General features: G+C 36.4%; 1 protein-coding gene and 1 long non-coding RNA gene across 2 annotated transcripts in view; one reads left to right on the forward strand and one right to left on the reverse strand.

Moving 5' to 3' along the window:
• Nucleotides 1-22112, forward strand: part of LOC121021182 (uncharacterized) — a 133066-nt gene that overhangs the window by 49870 nt on the left and 61084 nt on the right. The gene's annotated exons all lie outside the window — the stretch shown is intronic.
• On the reverse strand, nt 13236-14201 carry OR56B4 (olfactory receptor family 56 subfamily B member 4). The gene is given in 3 exon segments (XM_040461410.1): nt 13236-13480; nt 13483-14104; nt 14106-14201. Coding segments are annotated over 3 exon segments (963 nt in total).

Raw genomic sequence — 22112 nt, forward strand, 5'->3', positions numbered from 1 at the left:
GGCCAGGATCTTGGGCATGATGGTGGTAGCCAGGCCAATGTCCACGATAGCCAAGATGCCAAGGAGCTGATACATGGGCTGGTGCAGGGAAGGCTCATGTTGGATGGTGATCAAGATGAGGATGTTGGCAATGAGAGCTAAGATGTAGAGCAGAGCCAGGGGCAGGGAGAGCCAGTGCTGCCACTCATGAATGCCTGGGAGCCCCACCAGGATGAACTCAGACACTTGAAGCCTTGAGCTATTGGTTATACTCAGGGTGGTATCCATATCATGGGATGTCTTCTTCTCAGCATCTGCCTATGGATTAAGAGAAAATAAGAATAGGCAGTAGTAAGTAATATTTTGAATAATATTCAAAAATAAATATTATATATATATATAGTGACACCCAAATTGTATAGATAGACATAAAGATAGATAGATATAGATAGATAGAACAGCGGAAGAGCCAAAATAGATTATAAGAAAATGATTTTAGCAGAATAAAAGTGAAGATTTACTGGCTTTGTTTTCTAGAAATTCTGGATAGATTTTTTCATGCGTCGGGGAATACAGACACAAACCAGAAGACTAGTACATTATAAAGATCCCAAAGTTAGAGGGCAGAGGTGTTTTCTCCATTGTTGGGGATCTTCAGGAGGAGACCAGGCAGCCACAGGGAGAATACTGACCATGTTTTTATTTTAAACAGTGCCTGTAGTTGACAAATAAGTTTTGACAAAAATCCTGTCATTTGATCTTCCCCAGACAGGGTTTGTTATTTACATATAGGGATATAGAGGTTGAATGATTTCACTAGGTAAGAGTCCTATATATTGAAAACACTAATAAGTGAGAAAATTTCAGCAAAATTTTAATCTCTGGCATGAAATCATAGCTAAAAGGTCAGTACTATGTAGGAATATCACTTGTTTCCTCCTCTGATTATGAAAGTGATGTTAAAGACATATATAAAGCTATATTTTAAAATCATCAATTTTATTAATAGAAGATCTAAGGAGACAAAATTACCACCATACTTCCCACCACTTCCAGATTTTTGTATGGTATAGGTTTAAAGCAGCAGGCATTTATGACACAGTTTAGACTGTTTGATTTGGGTAAGTTCACAGCTCATTTTTGATACTCAGTCCACCTCATTCTCTCATTCTCAATTTTGTTCACTCTTGAATTGTGTGGACTATCTCTCAGAGTTTGTATCAAAATGTGTACAGGCATTATGGTTTCAGAAGTCTTCAATACCTGACAATACCTGAGAATTCTTTTTCTTTTTTTACCTTTATTTATGAATAATACCTTGCCTTGTTAAATATTTAGGTATCAATATTTCCCTTCCAAATCTGTATCTGTGCTGTGTTTGATGGCATTAAGTATAAGATCAAGGTTCCATCCCTAACCACCTGTGTGAAGAATGAATGGCTATGCCATTTATAATTATAATAAACATATAGTACCATGAAATTGATAAAGACAAATAAGAAAAAATAAAACCATAGCACTTTTAGAAAACAAAAAAAAAGTTGAGAAAAATAATCATAAATCAAAATCCCAACAAACAAAGGTAATGGTTTTTAACATTTTAGAATATTTAATTTTCAGCATTTTTCTTTATTGAAAGAAAATCTTTTAAAAAAGTTTTTAATTTATTTTAGAGAGAAAAAGAGAGCATGAGTAGGGGAAAGGAGCAGAGGGAGAGAGAGAATATTAAGCAGACTCCATGCTGAGCATGGAGCCCAATGTGGGGCTGGATCCCACGATCCCAGGAGTCAGACACTCAACAGACTGAGCCACCCAGGTTCCCCTCAACTCTTGATTTCAGCTAGGTCATGACCCTAGGGTCATGGAATCCAGCCCTGCTGCAGGCTCCGTGCTGAGTGTAGAGCCTGCATAAGATTCTCCCTCTTTTAATAAGAATTTATGGGTGGTCTCCATAGGAATCTGTGAATTTTTTAAATTTATGTGGAAAAACTCTTACATTATTCTGAGGAGATGTTTGGCTTTTATCAAATTCTCAAAACATTCAATTCAATCAAATCACAGTTACAGAAAACCATTCTTTACTCAAAATTTTGACCAAGATTCACTTCCCTATGACTTAATTTTTAATGCTTGACCTTCTGGTTTTTTTTTTTTTTTTTTTTTTACATTTATTTATTTTTGAGAGACAGAGAGAGACAGAGCACAAGTGGGGGAGGGGCAGAGATGGAAGGAGACACAGAATCCGAAGCAGGCTCCAGGCTCCACAGACTCCAGGCTCCGAGCTGTCAGCACAGAGCCCGATGCGGGATTCAAACTCACAAACTGTGAGATCATGACCTCAGCCAAAGTCTGACGCTTAACCGACTGAGCCACCCAGGCACCCCCCTTCTAGTTTTGTGATGCAACTTATTTACATGGAATTAATTTTGCTGTTAATGAGAGATATGTAAATAAAGTGATTTTGCATAATTAAACAATGGCTTCTACATCTCTTGACAAGTGATTATTATGCCTCTTTTGTTGCATAGAAAGTTTTGTATGTATAAATTGTATCTGGGCACTCAAATGTTTTTATTTTTTTCTGATTAATTTTGTGCCAATATCAAACTGAGTTAAAAATTTTAGTTTTATAATAAATTTAATACAGAAGAGAAATATATTCCCTTATTATTTATTCTATTAAAATTTAAAGGCCTTTTTATGTGCTTATTTTCCAGATTAAACTTAGAATTCCTGCATTGGTTTCTAAAATAACAATTTTGGTTGGGATCATGTTAAATTTGTGGCTTAATTTTGAAAAGCCAAAAGTTGACATACTATGAAGTTCTTACATTCAGCAAATGTGGATTCTCTCTGCCTTTGTTTATCTTTCAAATCTTTCAATCTTTAAAACATGGTTATTAAAATTTTTTATTTCTGTGCTGTTCTTATGATTATTAGTATTTTGAGATATTCTGAACAAATATTTATCTTTCTTAGTGTTATTATATTGATTTTTGTTATTTCCTTTTGCATTCATTCAGTTTGCTAAACTTGTACTAGTTTTACACATTTTGTGAGTTTTTTTTTCTTCTATTACCTCAACAAATTAATGGCTGCTGGTAAACTAAACATTTTGGGTTTATTATTTTATAAATTGCAATTTTATTTGTTTTGTCATTTCTGTCTTGTGTATCATCATTTGCTAAACTATTATACATTTTTAAATTTTACCACTGATTCTCTTTTTCTGATTTTCTAAGTAGAACAAAAAGTTGCTTGCAGGGGTGTCTGGCTGGCTTTGTTGGTAAAGCATGCAACTCTTGGTATCGGGTTTGTAAATTCAAGCCGCATATTGAGTGTAGAGATTACTTAAAAATAAAATCTTGAAGGGGTGCCTGGGTGGCTCAGTCAGTTAAACATCTACTTCTTGATTTCAGCTCAGGTCATGATCTCATGGTTGTGAGTTTGAGTCCCATACTGGGCTCTGTATTGACAGTGCTGAGCCTGCTTGGGATTCTCTCCCTCTCTCTCTGCCCTTCTCTGCTCACACTGTGTCTCTCTATCTCTCAAAATAAATAAATCAACTTTAAAAAATCTTAAAGAAAAAAGAAGCACAACAAATAACTTAAAAATTGCTTGCAAACAATGCTATTTTCTCTCTTTACAAATATAAATATATATTAATCTTTGTTTCATATCTCAGTGAAATGGTTGGAAATGCATGATCAATGTAAATTAAGTATGATTAATTAAGTAAATTAAGTATGATTAAGTAAATTAAGTATGATTAAATTAAGTAAATTAAGTATGATTGTTTAGTGTTTTGTTCTAGGAATCTTAGATATAGAATTTATTATTCTAGACTCCTTGGTTTATCATTGACTTACTAACAGTCTTGGAACTCAGCCTCATTTCTCTGCTGTTTCCTAATCACAGAACTTGGTTTCTACAAAAGTGAGAAGACTGAGAGAAGGGAGGTAGTAGAGGTGAAGAATCAAATATGGAAAGCCATAGAAGGCAAGGATAAGGTATATATTTATTAATCAAATTCAGAGAGGAGGATAGAACTGCAGGAAGTTGGAAAACATCCATCCCCTCACCTCTCAGGATGCAGGTCATTGACTGGTTTATGTACTACTTCAGGAAGGTCTTTGAAGACGCTCTCAGGCTGCAATGCCTTCTATGGATGCTTCTGCTCTCTGAGCTTCAGCTGTCTGTGTTCAGCCTTTTGTTGTTCAGAACAAACTCCTGTCATTGCTTGCCACTCCTAGAGTCTGTGGTTTTTGTATAAATTAGATCGGTGAGATGCCTGATCCTGGTGTGGTACTCTTTAGGCCCTCCCTACTTTATAGCAAGCATCCTCCAGGGTCTTTTTTTTTTTTTTTTTTTTTTTTTTTTTTTTTGGCATTGCAATGGGAATACGACCCAAGTACTCTTAGTGGTTAGTCACATAATGTTGGGTCCATTCAACTCTAGTCCCAGGGCAGCCTACCAGATGGACGGCTTTTCACTCCAGGATCCTCACAGAGTAATTCAGTTTTGTCCGATGAATAGTGCCTCTCATTGTGGGAAGGTTTTGAAATCTCCCTATCTCAAAATATGTCTTTACTCCATATCTTTTCCAGAGATTGCCTCTATCTATTTCCTGCATCACAAATATTGGAAGTAACCTCTTTTATGTTGCTTTCTTATCCTTGCCTCTTACAGATTTCTTGTCTCACTGCAATTTAACCTTTGTTTCAACATCAAATAGACATTGCTCTAATGATCTCAATTGCCAAAAATATTGGATATTTTTTAGAAGTAATCTTACCTGGGGGGTGCCTGACTGGCTCAGTTGGTTAAGCATCTGACTCTTGATTTTGGCTCAGGTCATGATCTCATGGTTTATGGGATTGAACTCTGTGTTGGGCTCTGCACTGACAGTGGGGAGGCTGCTTGGGATTCTCTCCCCCCACCACCCCTCCCTTGCTCATGCTCTCTCTTTCTCCTTCAAAAATAAATAAACTTTAAAAATATATATTTAAAAAAAGATGTAATCTTACCTGAACACTTCCTGGTATTTGTGTTGATCAGTTCCTTTTCCTAAGACCACTTGCCTCTCTTGTCTTTCATGACATCAAAATTTTAGTGTTAATTAAATTGGTTAAAAGAATGCTATTGAGTTTGTATTCAGATCAAATGTTCCTTAATGAGAGATGCATTCTCTGATCATCCTACCTAAAATAGCAGTCCCTGACCCTATAATTCTCTATTTTATCGATCTGTATGCCCGATATTACATGTCATATTATGGCGTCATTTGTTTTTCTTTTCTTTTTCACATTAAAATGTAAGCTCCCCCAAAGCATGCTTTTTATAATTTTTGTTCATTGCTCTATCCCCAGCACCTAGACCAATTCCTGGCACATAGTAGGTATTTTATGAATATTTGTCAAATAAATGAATGAATATTGAGAAGAGTGAATAAAGAAGCAGTCTAGAGTAATTTCAAAGTGTGATGCTTTTGTTCATATGCAGTGACATTTTACTCTTTTCTGTATTCTATCTACATATACTATCATTAAATAAAACTTTAATTTTATCTTAATTTTCTTAAATTAGCTTTAGAAACACCCATTTACTTCTTTGTTACTTAAAGACTGTCAGATTCTAATAGTCAAAAATTACTAGAAACACAGTAAAATTGCAATGGAATGGAATCAATATATATTTTTTAGATTTTTACTTTAATTCCAGTTAGTTAACATACAGTGTTATATTAATTTCAGGTGTACAATATAGTCATTCAACACTTCCATACATTGCCTTGTGTTCATCAAGATAAGTACACTCCTTAATCTCCGTTACCTATTTAACCCATCCCCAGCACCCCCCCCCCGGCCCCCGGCTGGGGTAGTTATCAGTTTATTCTCAGTAATTAAGAGTCTGTTTCTTGATTTCTCTCTCTCTATCTCTCCCACCCTCCTTCCCTCTCTTATTTTTCCCCTTTGTTGTTTATTTTGTTTCTTAAATTCCACATGAGTGAAATTCTATGGTATTTATCTTTCTCAGCTGACTTACTTTGCTTAGCATTATACTCTCTAGCTCTATCCATGTCATTGCAAATGGCAAGATTTCATTTTTTATGGCTGAATAATATTCCATATTATATATATACACCACATCTTCTATATCAGTTCATCAGTCTGTGGAAATTTGGGTTCTTTCCATAATTTGGCCATTGTTGATAGTGCTGCTATAAGCATAGTATGTATCCCTTTGAATTAGTGTTCTTATATTCTTTGGATAAATAGCTAGTAGTGAAATTGATAGACTGTATGGTAGTTCTATTTTTAACTTTTTGAGGAACCTCCATACTATTTTCCAAAGTGGCTGCACCAGTTTTCACTTCTACCAACAGTTGAAGAGGGTTCCTCTGTCTCTGCATCCTCACCAACACCTGTTGTTTCTTGTGTTTTGATTTTAGCCATTCTAGCCAAAGTGAGATGATATTTCATTGTAGTTTTGATTTGTATTTCCCTGATGATGACTGATGTTGAGGATCTTTTAATGTGTCTGTTGGCCATCTGTATGTCTTTGGAGAAATGTCTGTTCATGCCATCTGCCCTTTTTAAAATTGGATTTTTTTGGGGGGGGTGTTGAGTTTTGTAAGTTTTTTTTAAATATATTTCGGCTACTAATCCTTTATTGAATATTTCATTTGAAAATATCTTCTTCCATTCTGTTGGTTGCCTTTTAGTTTTGTCGGTAGTTTCCTTTGCTGTGCAGAAAGCATCTTTTGAGTAGTCTCAAAAGTTTTTGCTTTTGTTTCTTCTCCTTGCCTCAGGAGATCTATCTAGAAAGAAGTTGCTATGACCTATGTCAAAGAAGTTAGTGCCTGTGTTCTTTTATAGGACTTTTATGGTTTCAGGTCTCAAATTTAGGTTTTTAAACCATTTGAATTTCTTTTTGTGTATGGTGTAAAAAGTGGTCCAGATTCATTCTTTTGCATGTTGCTGTCCAGTTTTGGAATAGAATCAATATTTTGATCAATGTGTGAAATTAATTTTTTTTGCTACAACCAAAGATACCTAATATTTCTGCAATTTTGTTTAATAGAATATCATTGTGTTTGGGTTTTGTAATATGTTGCAAAGTGAGGTTTAGCTTGCTAATAAGATATACTGAGTCATAAATTATTATTGTCAAGCTGTAGCCAAAGAAAGTCACAGATTTATCAGAACATTAGGGAAATTTGCTTCTTTGCTTCTTGATTGTAAATAAGCAAGAAAAGTAACAGTTCTGGTAGAACAGCAATTATTTATGTTCTTAACTTTGCTAACAATACATTTATATACTGATAAAAAATTTGATGTCACAACCAAGAAGGACTTGGGAATAACAATGTGTTGTTCAGGACCTTGTGGGAAATGCTATGGCGAGAAATGGTGTAGATTTTCAAAGGAACAACATTGATAAGCATTTCACAGCATTAAATCTCTATACTGAAATCACAAGGTATTTCAGAAAATCTACAAATATCTAAAATAACCTTCACCAATAGAATATCAGTTGCTCTGGGAAAGATTGTTGTCTGATAATTTTCACCAATGAACTTGCCCAAAGGAAGGTAAGTCTGCTCAGTGGGTTTCTTCACAGTATCAGAGAAACTAAATAATAATGACAGTATAATGGGATGGAATTATTCTTATTTCCATCATAGACAATGAATTGGCAATGTGGTCTGAATGGATCTTTGATGGCAGAATAATAAGAGGAATCTCAGTATGGCATCCAAAATTATGAAACACTATGAACGTGGAAAAAGAGAATGCAAAGGGGGCATATTAAGACTCATTAGCAAAACCCTTTTGTGAACTTAGAATTGGCCTAGCATCCAACAAGGAGGTGAGTTTTTAAATTTTTTATTTTTTTTTATTTTAGAGAGCTAAAGAGAGAGAGAGAGAGAGAGAGAGAGAGAGAGCAAGTGGGGGAGAAGGGCAGAGAGAGAGAAACTTTATTTAATTAAATAAATTAATTAATTAGTTAATTTATTTATTTAACATCCAAGTTAGCATATAGTGCAACAATGATTTCAGGAGTAGATTCAGATTCCTTAATTCCCCTTACCCATTTAGCCTATCCCCCTGCCACAACCCCTCCAGTAACCCTGTTTGTTTTCCATATTTAAGAATCTCTTGTGTTTGGCCCCCCCCCCCCCGTTTTTATTGTATTTTTGCTTCCCTTCCCTTGTGTTTATCTGTTCTGTGTCTTAAAGTCCTCATATGAATGAAGTCATATGATATTTGTCTTTCTCTGACTAATTTTGCTTACTGTAACAACCTCTAGTTCCATCCATGTAGTTGCAAATGGCAAAATTTCATTCTTTTTGTTTGCTGAGTAATACTCCATTGTATATATATACCACATCTTCTTTATCAATTCATCCATTGATGGACATTTGGGCTCTTTCCATACTTTGGCTATTGTTGATAGTGCTGCTATAAACGTTGGGGTGCATGTGCCGCTTCGAAACAGCACACCTGTATCCCTTGGATAAATATCTAGTAGTGCAATTGCTGGGTCGTAGGGTAGTTCTATTTTTAGTTTTTTGAGGAGCCTTCATACTGTTTCCCAGAGTGACTGTACCAGTTTGCATTCCCACCAGCAGTGCAAAAGAGATCCTCTTTCTTTGCATCCTCACCAACATCTGTTGTTGCCTGAGTTGTTAATGTTAGCCATTCAATTGACAGGTGTGAGGTGGTATCTCATTGTGGTTTTGATTTGTATTTCCCTGATGAGGAGTGATGTTGAACATTTTTTCATGTGTCTGTCAGTCATCTGATGTCTTTGGAAAGTGTCTATTCATGTCTCTTGGCCATTTCTTCACTGGATTAGTTGTTTTTGGGTGTTGAGTTTGATAAGTTCTTTATAGATTTTGGATACTAACCCTATATCTGTTATGTCATTTGTAAATATCTTTTCCCATTCTGTCGGGCCTTTTAGTTTTGCTGATTGTTTCCTTTGCTGTGCAGAAGATTTTTATTTTGATGAGGTCGCAATTGTCCATTTTTGCTTTTGTTTCCTTTGCCTCTGGAGACGTGTTGAGTAAGAAGTTGCTGTGGCCGAGGCTACAACTGTTGCTGTGAACAGTTATAGTAATTAGAACTGTAGTAACTTTAAATATTTTGTTTGCTTTTCATATGCAAACTTTTATTTTTGCATGTGACCCTTCTCTTTTTTATGTACAAGTTATTGGAAGTTAACTTTACAGTTTAGTGTTTAGGTAACAGAATATTTGATTGGACTCTGACTGAATTTGAAGAATATGGTATTATATCCAGCAGTGTATACAATGACTCTCGGGATTGCGCATCTTGTTATTTTAGGGAAAAGGTGAGAACTTCTTTATATGTGGAATAGTTGTATCTTTTAAAATACAAATATTAAATTGTTTTCTTGTTGTATGGGAGTTCAAACGTGTGTATAATGGTGCATGTGGAAGATGAGTAGTCAAAGGTATGAACTATGCTGTTAATCAGTTTATTGTGACTAAGTTACAAACCATTCTTTTTGGCCAGCTCTGTGAAAATGGATCAGTGTTCTTTAAATAATATGCCTTTGTCCACTGTAATGATGCCAAACTTTGGCAGTAGAGGGCACTGGAGAGACATCGTAAGAAGAAAGGTTTTTTTGTCTGTCTTTAGGTGAGGTGAAATTCAAATTAAGATGCAGTATTTAAACCAGTTTAAAGTATATAATTCAGTGGCTTCCAGTACATTCACAATACTTTTGTATTGCAATTACTACTTCTAATTACAGAAATTTTCACCATTCTCAAAAGAAACCCTTTTGTAAACAGTTGTTTCCCATTTTCCTGTTCCTTTAGTCCATGGTAATCACTTATCTGCTTTCTGTCTATAGATTTGCCTATTTTAGATATTTATTACACATGGAATCATATAATATGTGTCTTTTTCTGTCTGACTTTTTTTCATCTAGCCTAATGTTTTCAAGGTTCACCCATGTTGTAGCGTATACCAGTACTTCTTTTCTTTTTCTGGCTGGATAATTTTCCATTCTATGGGACACCACATTTTCTTTGCTTTTCTTTTTTTTTTTTTACTGCATTCATCAGTTCATGTGCCTTTATGTTATTTTTATTTTTTGGCAATTATGACTAATGTTGCTATAAACGTTCAGGTACAAATTTTTGTACCTGTTTTCAGTTCTGTTGGGTATTTACCTAAGAGGAAAATTGCTGGGTAATGTGGTACAATCATTCAAAGAGCTGCCAGACTGTTTTCTAAAATGGCTGCACCAGCTTGTATCCCCACCAGCAGTATTTTTCTCCATAACTTCACCGACACTTAACCATCTGTATTTTTAATTATAACATCCTAGTGGGTGTGAAGTGATATCTCATTGTGGTTTTGATTTGTACAATAATGAAGACACAGCTAATGTTGTTTTGAAAAGACAGATCCAAATTAAATTATAAACCAGATGTGAAAATAAATGTGCTAGAAAAGACAATAGGCAATTGAAAAAAAATAGTGTGATGGTATTAAAATCATATAAGGCAAAGCAAATGAGTAAATCTAACACACATAGCAAAGAGGAAGAATTTATAAAGATAAAACAGAAAGCACATCCCTTTTTATACTCATGGCACATAGAGTGGAGAGAATAATTAACTGCTCTTATCTTTCTGTTGTGTCAGAGTTTTTGCTGAAACTCCAGGTTGGATGTTAGATGTTTACACATTTTCAAAAGGACTGAGAGACACATTCCCACAGAGCTGTTGAGAGTGGTCTACACTTTGGGCTCCTACACATAGACTCATGCTGTGTGTTTTGAATGAATAAATAAATTAAAATATACGTGAATGAAAATTTAGAGCTAGATTTTAGGATGGCTAATATTGTTATTTACCAGCTGATGAACTTGTATAGTCATTCAACCTGAGCGCCTATTTCTTTGTGAAAAAGTACTAATGCAGTACTCAAAGCAGTAATGCTTCCTAACTAAGAAGGCTGCTATGAAGACTGCATGAAATTAGTTGATCCACTGTGGGAAAGTGTTCTGCAAACTGTACAAAACTCTTGAAGGTTAGATGTTGTTATTATCCTGCTCCTTTGGACTAGAAACAGTGGATGTTGGGTTAAGTTCAAGCCCTATTCTATAACTGTCTCTCCCATACCTTTTCTTATTGGAGGATTGCCTCAATCTAAATCAGTGGTCATTGTCCGTCAAGGGTGAAGTAATAGCTGCTTTTGGAGAAAGTTTATAGTCCCTGTTCTTGGGTGAGTTTCCAAGCATTACTCTTAGGAAGGTCCCACATTATGGATTAACTTCCTGCAGGTCTGCTCTGCTGCCCAGCAGTCACTTCCCTGGTGGGATGAGCTCATGGTGTTGCTTCAGTCCTGGGCTGTCTTCTGAGAGCTTGTTCTCCAAAGTGGACTCATGAAAACTTTCTGAAGTCATTCTTCGTACCATGGTCTGGTATATTTGATACATAGTTCGGCAGACCGTGTTATACTACTGATCAATCACATCATGAATCAAGTATTAAGTGTACATTGTGTGCAAAGTTCTGTACCAGGCTTGGAGAAGGTAAAAAATGAACATGGATCAACATTCTTGTACTCAAAAGTATGCATATTTGTTAGATGTGCAATCGGTAAAATTTCATTTAGATTTAATTAATTGGTTATTTGGAGCTACTTTTCTAAGGTATTTTCTAGGACAATTTTCTTTCTTTCTTTCCTAGAAGGTTTTGCCACATAATTACATCAGTTTTTACATGTGCATATCACATCTCAAAGCCTGTTTTCTTTATTATCTCTTTTGCTTCGCATGGTATGCTGTGACTTAGTTCAGCAAAATGCTGATTGTCACTACTTTTAACTTGAAGAATTGAAGCAGAGGGAGATTTCATAAGTTGCTCAGAGTCATATAGAAATTCTGGAACAGAGCAAGAGTAAGAGGGAGAAGACTGCAAAAGTTGTGCGATCACACTTGCAAGGAGTAGAATCCCAGCTCCCCCACTTGAAAATTGTGCTGATGGGGCATGTTCTGTAACCTCCAGGGCCTTAGATCCCTTAGCTATATGTTAGGAATAATACTGTATGCACTTCACAGGGTTATTGTGAGTATTAAATCAGATTGTGTGTGTGTTTTCTGGCTTATGAGAAGTACTTAGCACTTGTTAACCATTAATTAATTTATTATTATTATTGAAATTCTTTGCTACAAAAATGACTTTTCTCTGTCTTTTTATTTATTTTATTATTTTTTTATTTAAAAAATTTTTTTTAACGTTTATTTATTTTTGAGACAGAGAGAGACAGAGCATGAACGGGGGAGGGCAGAGAGAGAGGGAGACACAGAATCGGAAGCAGGCTCCAGGCTCCGAGCCATCAGCCCAGAGCCTGTCGCGGGGCTCGAACTCACAGACCGTGAGATCGTGACTTGAGCTGAAGTCAGACACTTAACCGACTAAACCACCCAGGCGCCCCTTCTCTGTCTTTTTAGAATAAACATTTATTTTCTTTTTCTTATTATGAAAATGACATGAAAAACAAATATGTACAAGTTAGAGTAAATTCGCATAAACAGTTTTAAAGTCTTCATTTTTTACTACTATTAACAATAACTTTTTTATGAATACATTTTTGCTTACATTTAGACTATTTTTAAATTTATTTTAGATAAAGAGACAGAGTGAGAGAGCATGAGACGGGGAGAGGGGCAGAGGGAGAGAGAGAAAGAATCTCAAGCAGGCTCCATGCGCAGTGCAGAGCCTGATGCAAGCCTCAATTCAATGACCCTGGGATCATGACCTGAGGCAAAATCAACAGTTGGATGCTCAACTGACTGAGCAACCCAGGTGCCCCAATTTAGACTATTTCTTTTAGATATTTTTCTAAAAATAGAATTACTAGATGAAAGAATATTAACATTTACAAACACTCCAGTAAATTTTGTCAAATTGCTTTTTGGTACATTTGGGCCAATTTACAGTCCTACCAGCTGTGTATGAGTATCAATCTCAGAATTGCATCAGTGGTCAGCAACATTTCACTTTTCTGTTCTTACTTATTTTATAGTAAAAGGAAATTTCATTGTGATTTTCATATGTATATTTTGATCTGTGAGACTGACAGTTTTCATGATTTTATTGGCTACTTTTTTCCTAGTGAGAGATGAAGGCACATCACATCCCAGGTCTATCGACAGCTAAAATCTCTATCCTTTCTTCACACCTTAGTGGCCTTCTAAAGCTGGAGTTACTTAGTGGACATATCTTCACTCAGTCCAAGCAGTCTCTGGAAGCCCAGTCTGAGCTCTTGCATCCTGAGTGCATAGACCATGGGATTGAGTGCAGGGGGGATGACATTGTGCAGTACATTAAGGAGCACAGGGATTAGGGGCATATTTTTCTCTGCAAGGTATGTGACAGACAGCACAGTGATACCTGTATAGAAGAAGAGGATGAGAATGAGGTGGGAGCTACAGGTCCCCAGAGCTTTGATATTGCTTCTGGTGAGTTCAACCTCAGCACAGAGTGAAGGATTAACACGTAGGAAGAAAAAACCAGAGCCATATCACTCCCAATCAGGATCCATGCTAAGATCAGTTGGTAAAATTTGTTCACAGTGATGTCATTACAGGCTAGACTGGTGACCCCCAAATTAGAGCACAGGCAGTGGTCAATTTCATTCTTGGAGCAATAGTGTCTCTGGGCAGACAGTATTGGAACTGGGATAGTAAACAGTCCATTCCTGAGCACCATGAATCCTGTGGCTTTGACCACAAAAGTGTCAGTGACTATAGACAGGTATCGAAGGGGGTGACAGATGGCTCTATATCTGTCCAATGCCATGCAGAGGAAGATACCAGATTCCATGAAGAAGAAACAGTGGATGGCATAGATCTGAGCAAAACACTCAGGGAGGCTGATGGCCTTGGCATCAAACCAGAAGGTAGCCAGGATCTTGGGCATGATGGTGACGGCCAGGCCCATGTCCACAACAGCCAGTATGCCCAGAAAATGGTACATAGGCACATGCAGCGTGGCCTCATGTTGGATGGTGATCATGATGAGGAGATAAGCACAAAGAGCTAAGAAGTAGAGCAGAGCCAGGGGCAGGGAGAGCCCAGTGCTGCCACCCATGAATGCCTGGGAGCCCCATCAAGGTGAAGTGGGAAATCTGGAGGCTGGAACTGTTGGTAACACTGGTGGGAGTATCCATAGCACAGGTGCCCCATTTGCAGTGTCTGTCCATAAAACTGAAATGGCAGGAAGATTGCATTTGAGAATTTAGCTCAGGGTCCTGATAATAGAGACTCCCCCCAAATGACCCAGTTTCTTTTATGTGTGCATAACCCTCCACCTTTTTTGGCTCCTGGAAATATTCCACAGAGGAGCACTAAAACAAGTCAAAATTTATTCTAAAGGTAAAGTTTGAATTAGCCATTTATTATTACCACTCATGTTTCTAATAAGTATGTTCAAATACATATGTATCAAGAATAATCTTATTGCTAACAGATAACAAAGACTAATATTTGATTTATTTCCATTATTTCCATTTTATAATTATATTTGTATTTCCAGTTTACATCATTATATGGAAATAATGTTGTATCCTGCCTTTGTGTTTCAGTAGTGTGTTCTAGGACATAAAATAGGAACTCAGTAAAAAATTATGACATGGACGAATAAATAAACCAAAACTTTCCAGATCATTAAAAGCAATGTGGAATCTTATATTTCTGTATTTGGCTGTCCCATAATTTACTCACCACTATTTTACTTTTCAGATTGTTTCCTTTGAGTAGGATTTTTTAAATGATACAAAAGTGATACATACAAAGAACATCTTAAAATACTCTTTTTAGTAATATTTTGATTTTAACTGTCATACATGTAGATTGTTCAAATTCAAATAAAATTAAAAAAATATAAACAATGGTTACTAAGACTTCTGTGCTTAGGACTCCCAAATTTCTTCCTTTTCACCACAGGCAGCCAGTAACCCAGTTTCTTAGGAATCCTTCCAGAGATAGTTTTTGCATGAACAAGAATATATGTATATGTTTTCTCATAAAAGACAAAAGCAAATGTTAGCATACTAATCATATCCTTTATCCTTTGTTTCCTTTCCTTTTCTTTCTTAACTTAATTATCTTCGAGACTGTTCCCTATCACAAACTAGATATGCCACATTGCTAACTGAATGATATTCTACCACATGGATATCTGATAATTTAATAAGAACTTCTGACATTCAATTTGTTTCTGGTATTTTGCTACTGTAAAAAACATGTACTAAATGTACTTGTTCATATATCTTTATGCATAAGTTTATAGAATAATTTCTAAGAATGAATTGCAGAGTGAAATGGAAAAAGAAAGATTTTGATTGATATTGCCAAATTGTTTTTTTTTTTTTGTTTTAACTTTATTTTTTATTTTTTAAAATTTACATCCAAATTAGTATATAGCAAAGCAAAGATTTCAGGAGTAGATTTCTTAATTCCTCTTACCCATTTAGCCCATACCCCCTCTCCCACAACCCCTCCAGCAACCCTGTTTGTTCTCCATATTTATGAGTCTCTTCTGTTTTGTCCCCCTCCCTGTTTTTGTATTATTTTTGTTTCCCTTCCCTTATGTTCATCTGTTTTGTCTCTTAAAGTCCTCATATGAGTGAAGTCATATGATTTTTGTCTTTCTCTGACTGAGTAATTTCACTTAGTATAATACCCTCCGGTTCCATCCACGTAGTTGACAATGGCAAGATTTCATTCTTTTTGATTGCTGAGTAATACTCCATTGTATATATATACCACATCTTCTTTATCAATTCATCCATCGATGGACATTTGAGCTCTTTCCATACTTTGGCTATTGTTGATAGTGCTGCTATAAACATGGGGGTGCATGTGTCCCTTCGAAACAGCACACCTTTATCCTGTGGATAAATGCCTAGTAGTGCAACTGATGGGTCGTAGGGTAGTTCTATTTTTAGTTTTTTGAGGAACCTCCATACTGTTTTCCAGGGTGGCTGCATCAGCTTGCATTCCCACCAACAGTGCAAAAGATACCCTCTTTCTCTGCATCCTCCCCAACGTCTGTTGTTGCCTGAGTTGTTAGTGTTAGCCATTCTGAAAGGTGTAAGGTGGTATCTCATTGTGGTTTTGATTTGTATTTCCCTGATAATGAGTGATGTGGAGCATTTTTTCATGTGTCGGTTGGCTATCTGGATGTCTTCTTTGGAGAAGTGTCTGTTCATGTCTTTTGCCCATTTCTTCACTGGATTATTTATTTTTTGGGTGTTGAGTTTGTTAAGTTCTTTATAGATTTTGGATACTAACCCTTTATCTGATATATCATTTGCAAATATCTTCTCCCATTCTGTCAGTTGCCTGACAGGCTGTGCAGAAGCTTTTTATTTTGATGAGGTCCCAGTATTCATTTTTGCTTTGGTTTCCCTTGCCTCCAGAGACATGTTGAGTAAGAAATTGCTGCAGCCAAGTTCAAAGAGGTTTTTGCCTGCTTTCTCCTCAAGGATTTTGATGGCTTCCTGTCTTACATTGAGGTCTTTCATCCATTTTGAGTATTTTTGTGTATGATGTAAGAAAGTGGTCCAGGTTCATTCTTCTGCATGTCACTGTCCAGTTTTCCCAGCACCACTTGCTGAAGACACTGTTTTTATTCCATTGGATATTATTTCCTGCTTTGTCAAAGATTAGTTGGCCATACGTTTGTGTGTCCATTTCTGGGTTCTCTATTCTGTTCCATTGATCTGAGTGTCTGTTCTTGTGCCAGTACCATACTGTCTTGATGATTACAGCTTTGTAGTATAGCTTGAAGTCTGGGATTGTGATGCCTCCTGCTTTGGTTTTCTTTTTCAAGATTGCTTTGGCTATTCAGGGTCTTTTCTGGTTCCATACAAATTTTAGGATTATTTGTTCTAGCTCTGTAAAGAATGTTGGTGTTACTTTGATAGGGATTGCATTGAATATCTAGATTGCTTTGGGTAGTATTGACATTTTCACAATATTTATTCTTCCTATCCAGGAGCATGGAATCTTTTTCCATTTTTTTGTGTCTTCTTCATTGTCTTTCATAAGCTTTCTATAGTTTTCCGTGTATAGATTTTTCACCTCTTTGGTTAGATTTATTCCTAGGTATTTTATGGTTTTTGGTGCAACTGTAAATGGGATTGATTCCTTGATTCTCTTTCTGTTGCTTCATTTTTGGTGAATAGGAATGCAACCGATTTCTGTGCATTGATTTTATATCCTGCAACTTTGCTGAATTCATGAATCAATTCTAGCAGTTTTTTTGTGGAATCTTTTGGGTTTTCCATACAGAGTACCATGTCATCTGTGAAGAGTGAAAGTTTGACCTCCCCGTGGCCAATTTGGATGCCTTTTATTTCTTTGTGTTGTCTGATTGCAGAGGCTAAGACTTCCAATACTATGTTGAATAACAGTGGCAAGAGTGGACATCCCTGTGTTGTTCCTGACCTTAGGGGGAAAGCTCTCAGTTTTTCCCCATTGAGGATGATGTTAGCATTGGGTTGCTTTATATGGCTTTATGATCTCGAGGTATGATCCTTTTATCCATACTTTCTTGAGGGTTTTTATCAAGAAAGGATGCTGTATTTTGTCAAATGCTTTCTCTGCATCTATTGAAAGGATCATATGGTTCTTGTCCTTTCTTTTACTGATGTGATGAATCACGTTAATTGTTTTGCGGATATTGAACCAGCCCTGCATCCCAGGTATAAATCCCACTTGGACGTGGTGAATAATATTTTTAATGTATTGTTGGATCTGGTTGGCTAATAGCTTGTTGAGGATTTTTGCAACCATGTTCATCAGGGGAGTTGATCTATATTTCTCGTTTTTAGTGGGGTCTCTGGTTTTGGAATCAAGGTAATGCTGGCTTCCTAGGATGAGTTTGGAAGTTTTCCTTCCATTTCTATTTTTTGGAACAGTGTCAAGAGAATAGGTGTTAACTCTTCCTTAAATGTTTGGTAGAATTCCCCTGGAAAGCCTTTTTGCCCTGGACTCTTCTTTTTTGGCAGAATTTTGATTATTATTTCGATTTCCTTACTGGTTATGGGCCCGTTCAAATTTTCTATTTCTTCCTGTTTCAGTTTTGGTAGTGTATATGTTTCTAGGAATTTGTCCATTTCTTCCAGATTACCCATGTTATTGACACATAATTGCTCATAATATTCTCTTATTATAGTTTTTATTTCTGTAGTGTTGGTTGTGATCTCTTCTCTTTCATTCTTGATTTTATTCATTTGGGTCCTTTCCTTTTTCTTCTTGATCAAAGCAGCTAGTGATTTATCAATTTTGTTAATTCTTTCAAAGAACCAGCTTCTGGTTTCATTGATCTGTTCTGTTTCTTTGGTTTCGATAGGCTTGATTTCTGCTCTAATCTTTATTGTTTCCTGTCTTCCGCTGGTTTGGGGTTTTATTTGCTGATCTTTTTCCAGCTCCATAAGGTGTAAGGTTAGGTTGTGTATCTGAGACCTTTCTTCCTTCTTTAGGAAGGCCTGGATTGCTATATACTGTCCTCTTATGCCTGCCTTTGCTGTGTCCCAGAGGTTTTGGTTGTGGTGTAATCATTTTCATTGGCTGCCATATACTTTTTAATTTCCTCTTTAACTTCTTGGTAAGCCCATTTGTTCTTTAGTAGGATGTTCTTCAGTATCCAAGTATTTGTTACCTTTCCAAATTTTTTCTTGTGGTTGATTTCGAGTTTCATAACGTTGTGGTCTGAAAATATGCACGGTATGATCTCGATCTTTTTGTACTTACTTAGGGATGATTTGTGTCCTAGTATATGGTCTATTCTGGAGAACTTTCCATGTGCACTTGAGAAGAATGTATATTCTGTTGCTTTAGGATGAAATGTTCTGAATATATCTGTTAAGTCCATCTGGTCCAATGTGTCATTGAAAGCCATTGTTTCCTTGTTGATTTATTGATTAGATGATGTGTCCATTGCTGTGAGTGGGGTGTTGAAGTCTCCTACTTTTATGGTATTACTATCAATTAGTTTCTTTATGTTTGTGATTAATTGATTAATATATTTGGGTGCTGCCACCTTTGGTGCATAAATGTTTACAATTGTTAGGTCTTCTTGGTGGATAGACCCCTTGATTATGATGTAATGCCCTTCTGCATCTCTTGATACAGTCTTTATTTTAAAGCCTAGATCATCTGATATAAGTATGGCTACTCTGGCTTTCTTTTGTTCACCATTAGCATGATAGATGGTTCTCCATCCCCTTATTTTAAATCTGAAGGTGTCTTTAGGTCTAAAGTGGGTCTCTTGTAAACAGCATATAGATGGATCTTGTTTTCTTATGCATTCTGTTACCCTATGTCTTTTGATTGGAGCATTGAATCCATTGACATTTAGAGTGAGTACTGTAAGATATGAATTTATTGCCATTATGATGCTTGTAGAATTGGAATTTCTGGTGGTGTTTCTGGTCCTTTCTAATATTTGTTGCTTTTGATATATATATATATATATATATATATATATTCATCTTTTGTCCCCTCAGAGAGTCCCCCTTAAAATTTCTTGCAGGGCTGGTTTACTGGTCACAAACTCACTTACTTTTTGTTTGTCTGGGAAACTTTTTATCTCTCCTTCTATTTTGAATGACAGCCTTGCTGGATAAAGAATTCTTGGCTGCATATTTTTCTGATTCAGCACACTGAATATATCCTGCCACTCCTTTCTGGCCTGCCAGGTTTCTGTGGATAGGTATGCTGCAAACCTGACCTTTTTTCCCTTGTAGGTTAGGGACTTTTTTTCCTTTGCTGCTTTCATGATTCTCTCCTTGCCTGAGTATTTTGTGAATTTGACTATGATATGCTTTGTTGATGGTTAGTTTTTGTTGAATTTAATGGGTGTCCTCTGTGCTTCCTGGAGTTTGATGTCTGTGTCTTTCCCCAGGTTAGGAAACTTTTCCGCTATGATTTGCTCACATAACCTTTATACCCCTATTTCTCTGTCTTCCCTATGATTCTAGTGTTGTTCCTTTTTAATGACTCACTGATTTCTCTAATTCTTTTTTTTTAAATGTTTTTATTTATTTTTGAAGGAGAGAGAGAGAGACAGAGCATGAGTAGGGTAGGAGCAGAGAGAGAGAGACACACAGAATCTGAAGCAGGCTCCAGGCTCTGAGCTGTCTGCACAGAGCCCGACTTGGGGCTCGAACTCACGAACCTGAGATCATGACCTGAGCCGAAGTCGGACACTTAACCTACTGAGCCACCCGGGCACCCCATGATTTCTCTAATTCTTAAATCGTGCTCTTTTGTATTAATCTCCCTCTTTTTTTCTGATTCGTTATTCTGTATAAGTTCATCCTCTATATTGCTGATTCTCTGTTCTGCCTCATCCATCCTTGCCGCCACTGCATCCATCCATGATTACAGTTCAGTTATAGCATTTTTAATGTTATTTTGGCTATTTTTCACTTCTCTTATATCTGCAGAAAGGGATTCTAATCTGTTTTCCACTCCAGCTAGTATTCTTATCATCGTGATTCTAAACTCTGGTTCAGACATCTTGCTTGTGTCTGTGTTGGTTAAATCCCTGGCTGTCGTTTCTTCGTGCTCTTTCTTTTGGAACGAATTCCATCGTTTTTTTTCATTTTGAAGGGAGAAAAGGAATTAATGAGGTAGAAAAATTGAAATTAAAAAAATTAAAATTAAAAAAAATTAAAATTAAAAACACAGACACACAAAAATCGAATAGATGATGCTAGATCCTAGGTGTGTTTTGGTGTGGGTGTTGAAAGTGGTTTGACAGATTAGAGAAACAAACAAATAAACAAAAAAAAAAAAAGGAGGGGAGAAGAAAAAAAGGAAATCGTTTGAGAATTTGATAAAGTGAATACACTAAAGTGGACTAAAATACACAAAAGTAGAGAATATAGTACAAAAAAGTATAGAAAAATGTTTTTAATAAAAATTAAAAAGGAAGATGAACTTTTTCATTTTCCGTATTTAAGAAAAAAGAAAAGAAAGACAGAAAAAAGATAAAAAATAGAAAAAATAAAAGTAAAGACAAAAATCATTTCAAAATTTGAAAAAGTGAATACACTGTAGTAGACTGAAATAAAATGATGGGAGTAAGATAGAATTTGAAAAAATTTACATAAGAGCAAAAAATATAGGAATAAAAATTAAAAATATTTAAAAGAAATTGAAAGTAAAAATGAAGTTTTTCTGTTTCTGCATTCAAGAAAAAGAAAAGAAAGGAAAAAGAGAAGAAAAGAAAGAAAAAAAGGAAATTGTTTGAAAATTTGAAAAGGTGAGTACACTGAAGTAGACTATAATAAAAGGATGAAAGTAAAGTAGAATTTGAGAAAATTTACACAAAAGCAAAAAATATAGTAATAAAAATTAAAGAGATATTTTTAGTAAAAATTAAAAATAAAAATGAGTTTTTCCTCTTTATTCAAGAAAAAGAAAAGAATTGTAAAAGAGAAAAAGGAAAAAGGGAAAAAAAATTGAATAGATGAACCTGCTAACAGATTGAAGTAGGACTGAAATTGCTTTGTTTTCCCCTAGAGGTTGGTCAGTCTATGTAGCTCTTTGTAGTCCATAAATTAAGCCGGCGGTGAGGTTTGTGTTCTTGAAGAGTGAAGTTGGCCCAGTTAGGCAGGGCCCGGTGTAACAGCTCCGCTCTCCACTAGATGGCGCTGCTAGCCTACTGGGGTGGCTTGTTGCGGTGCTTGTTGGTGCACACGCGTATGCATATACGGAAGTGGTGAAAAACGGTGCCACCCAGCCACCCAGTCTGTTCTCCCCGATCAGCAATTGCGCACCGGTCCTCTGTCTTTAGCTCTCATCGACTCTCCGCTTTTCCACTCTCCGTGACCAGTCCCCAGGCAGTACCTCTCGCCCGAGTTTTGTCTCAGGTGTGTCTATTTTCCCCGGCCCCTTACTTCCGAAGGACTGCGGCTTTGACCCACTCCGCCCGTCTGGTCTGCAGGAGGGTCTCACCGAGCAATGGCTGAATGAGTAATGGCCGAATGTCGGCTGCACCCAGGAATGCCCACTGGACCCTGCTGTTGCTGGTGCCCTGAGACTATGGCCAGTTGCCAGCCCGC

This window comes from Herpailurus yagouaroundi, unplaced genomic scaffold (assembly GCF_014898765.1).
Source record: "Herpailurus yagouaroundi ecotype Mexico unplaced genomic scaffold, PumYag 255, whole genome shotgun sequence".
Classification (NCBI taxonomy): Eukaryota; Metazoa; Chordata; class Mammalia; order Carnivora; family Felidae; genus Herpailurus; species Herpailurus yagouaroundi.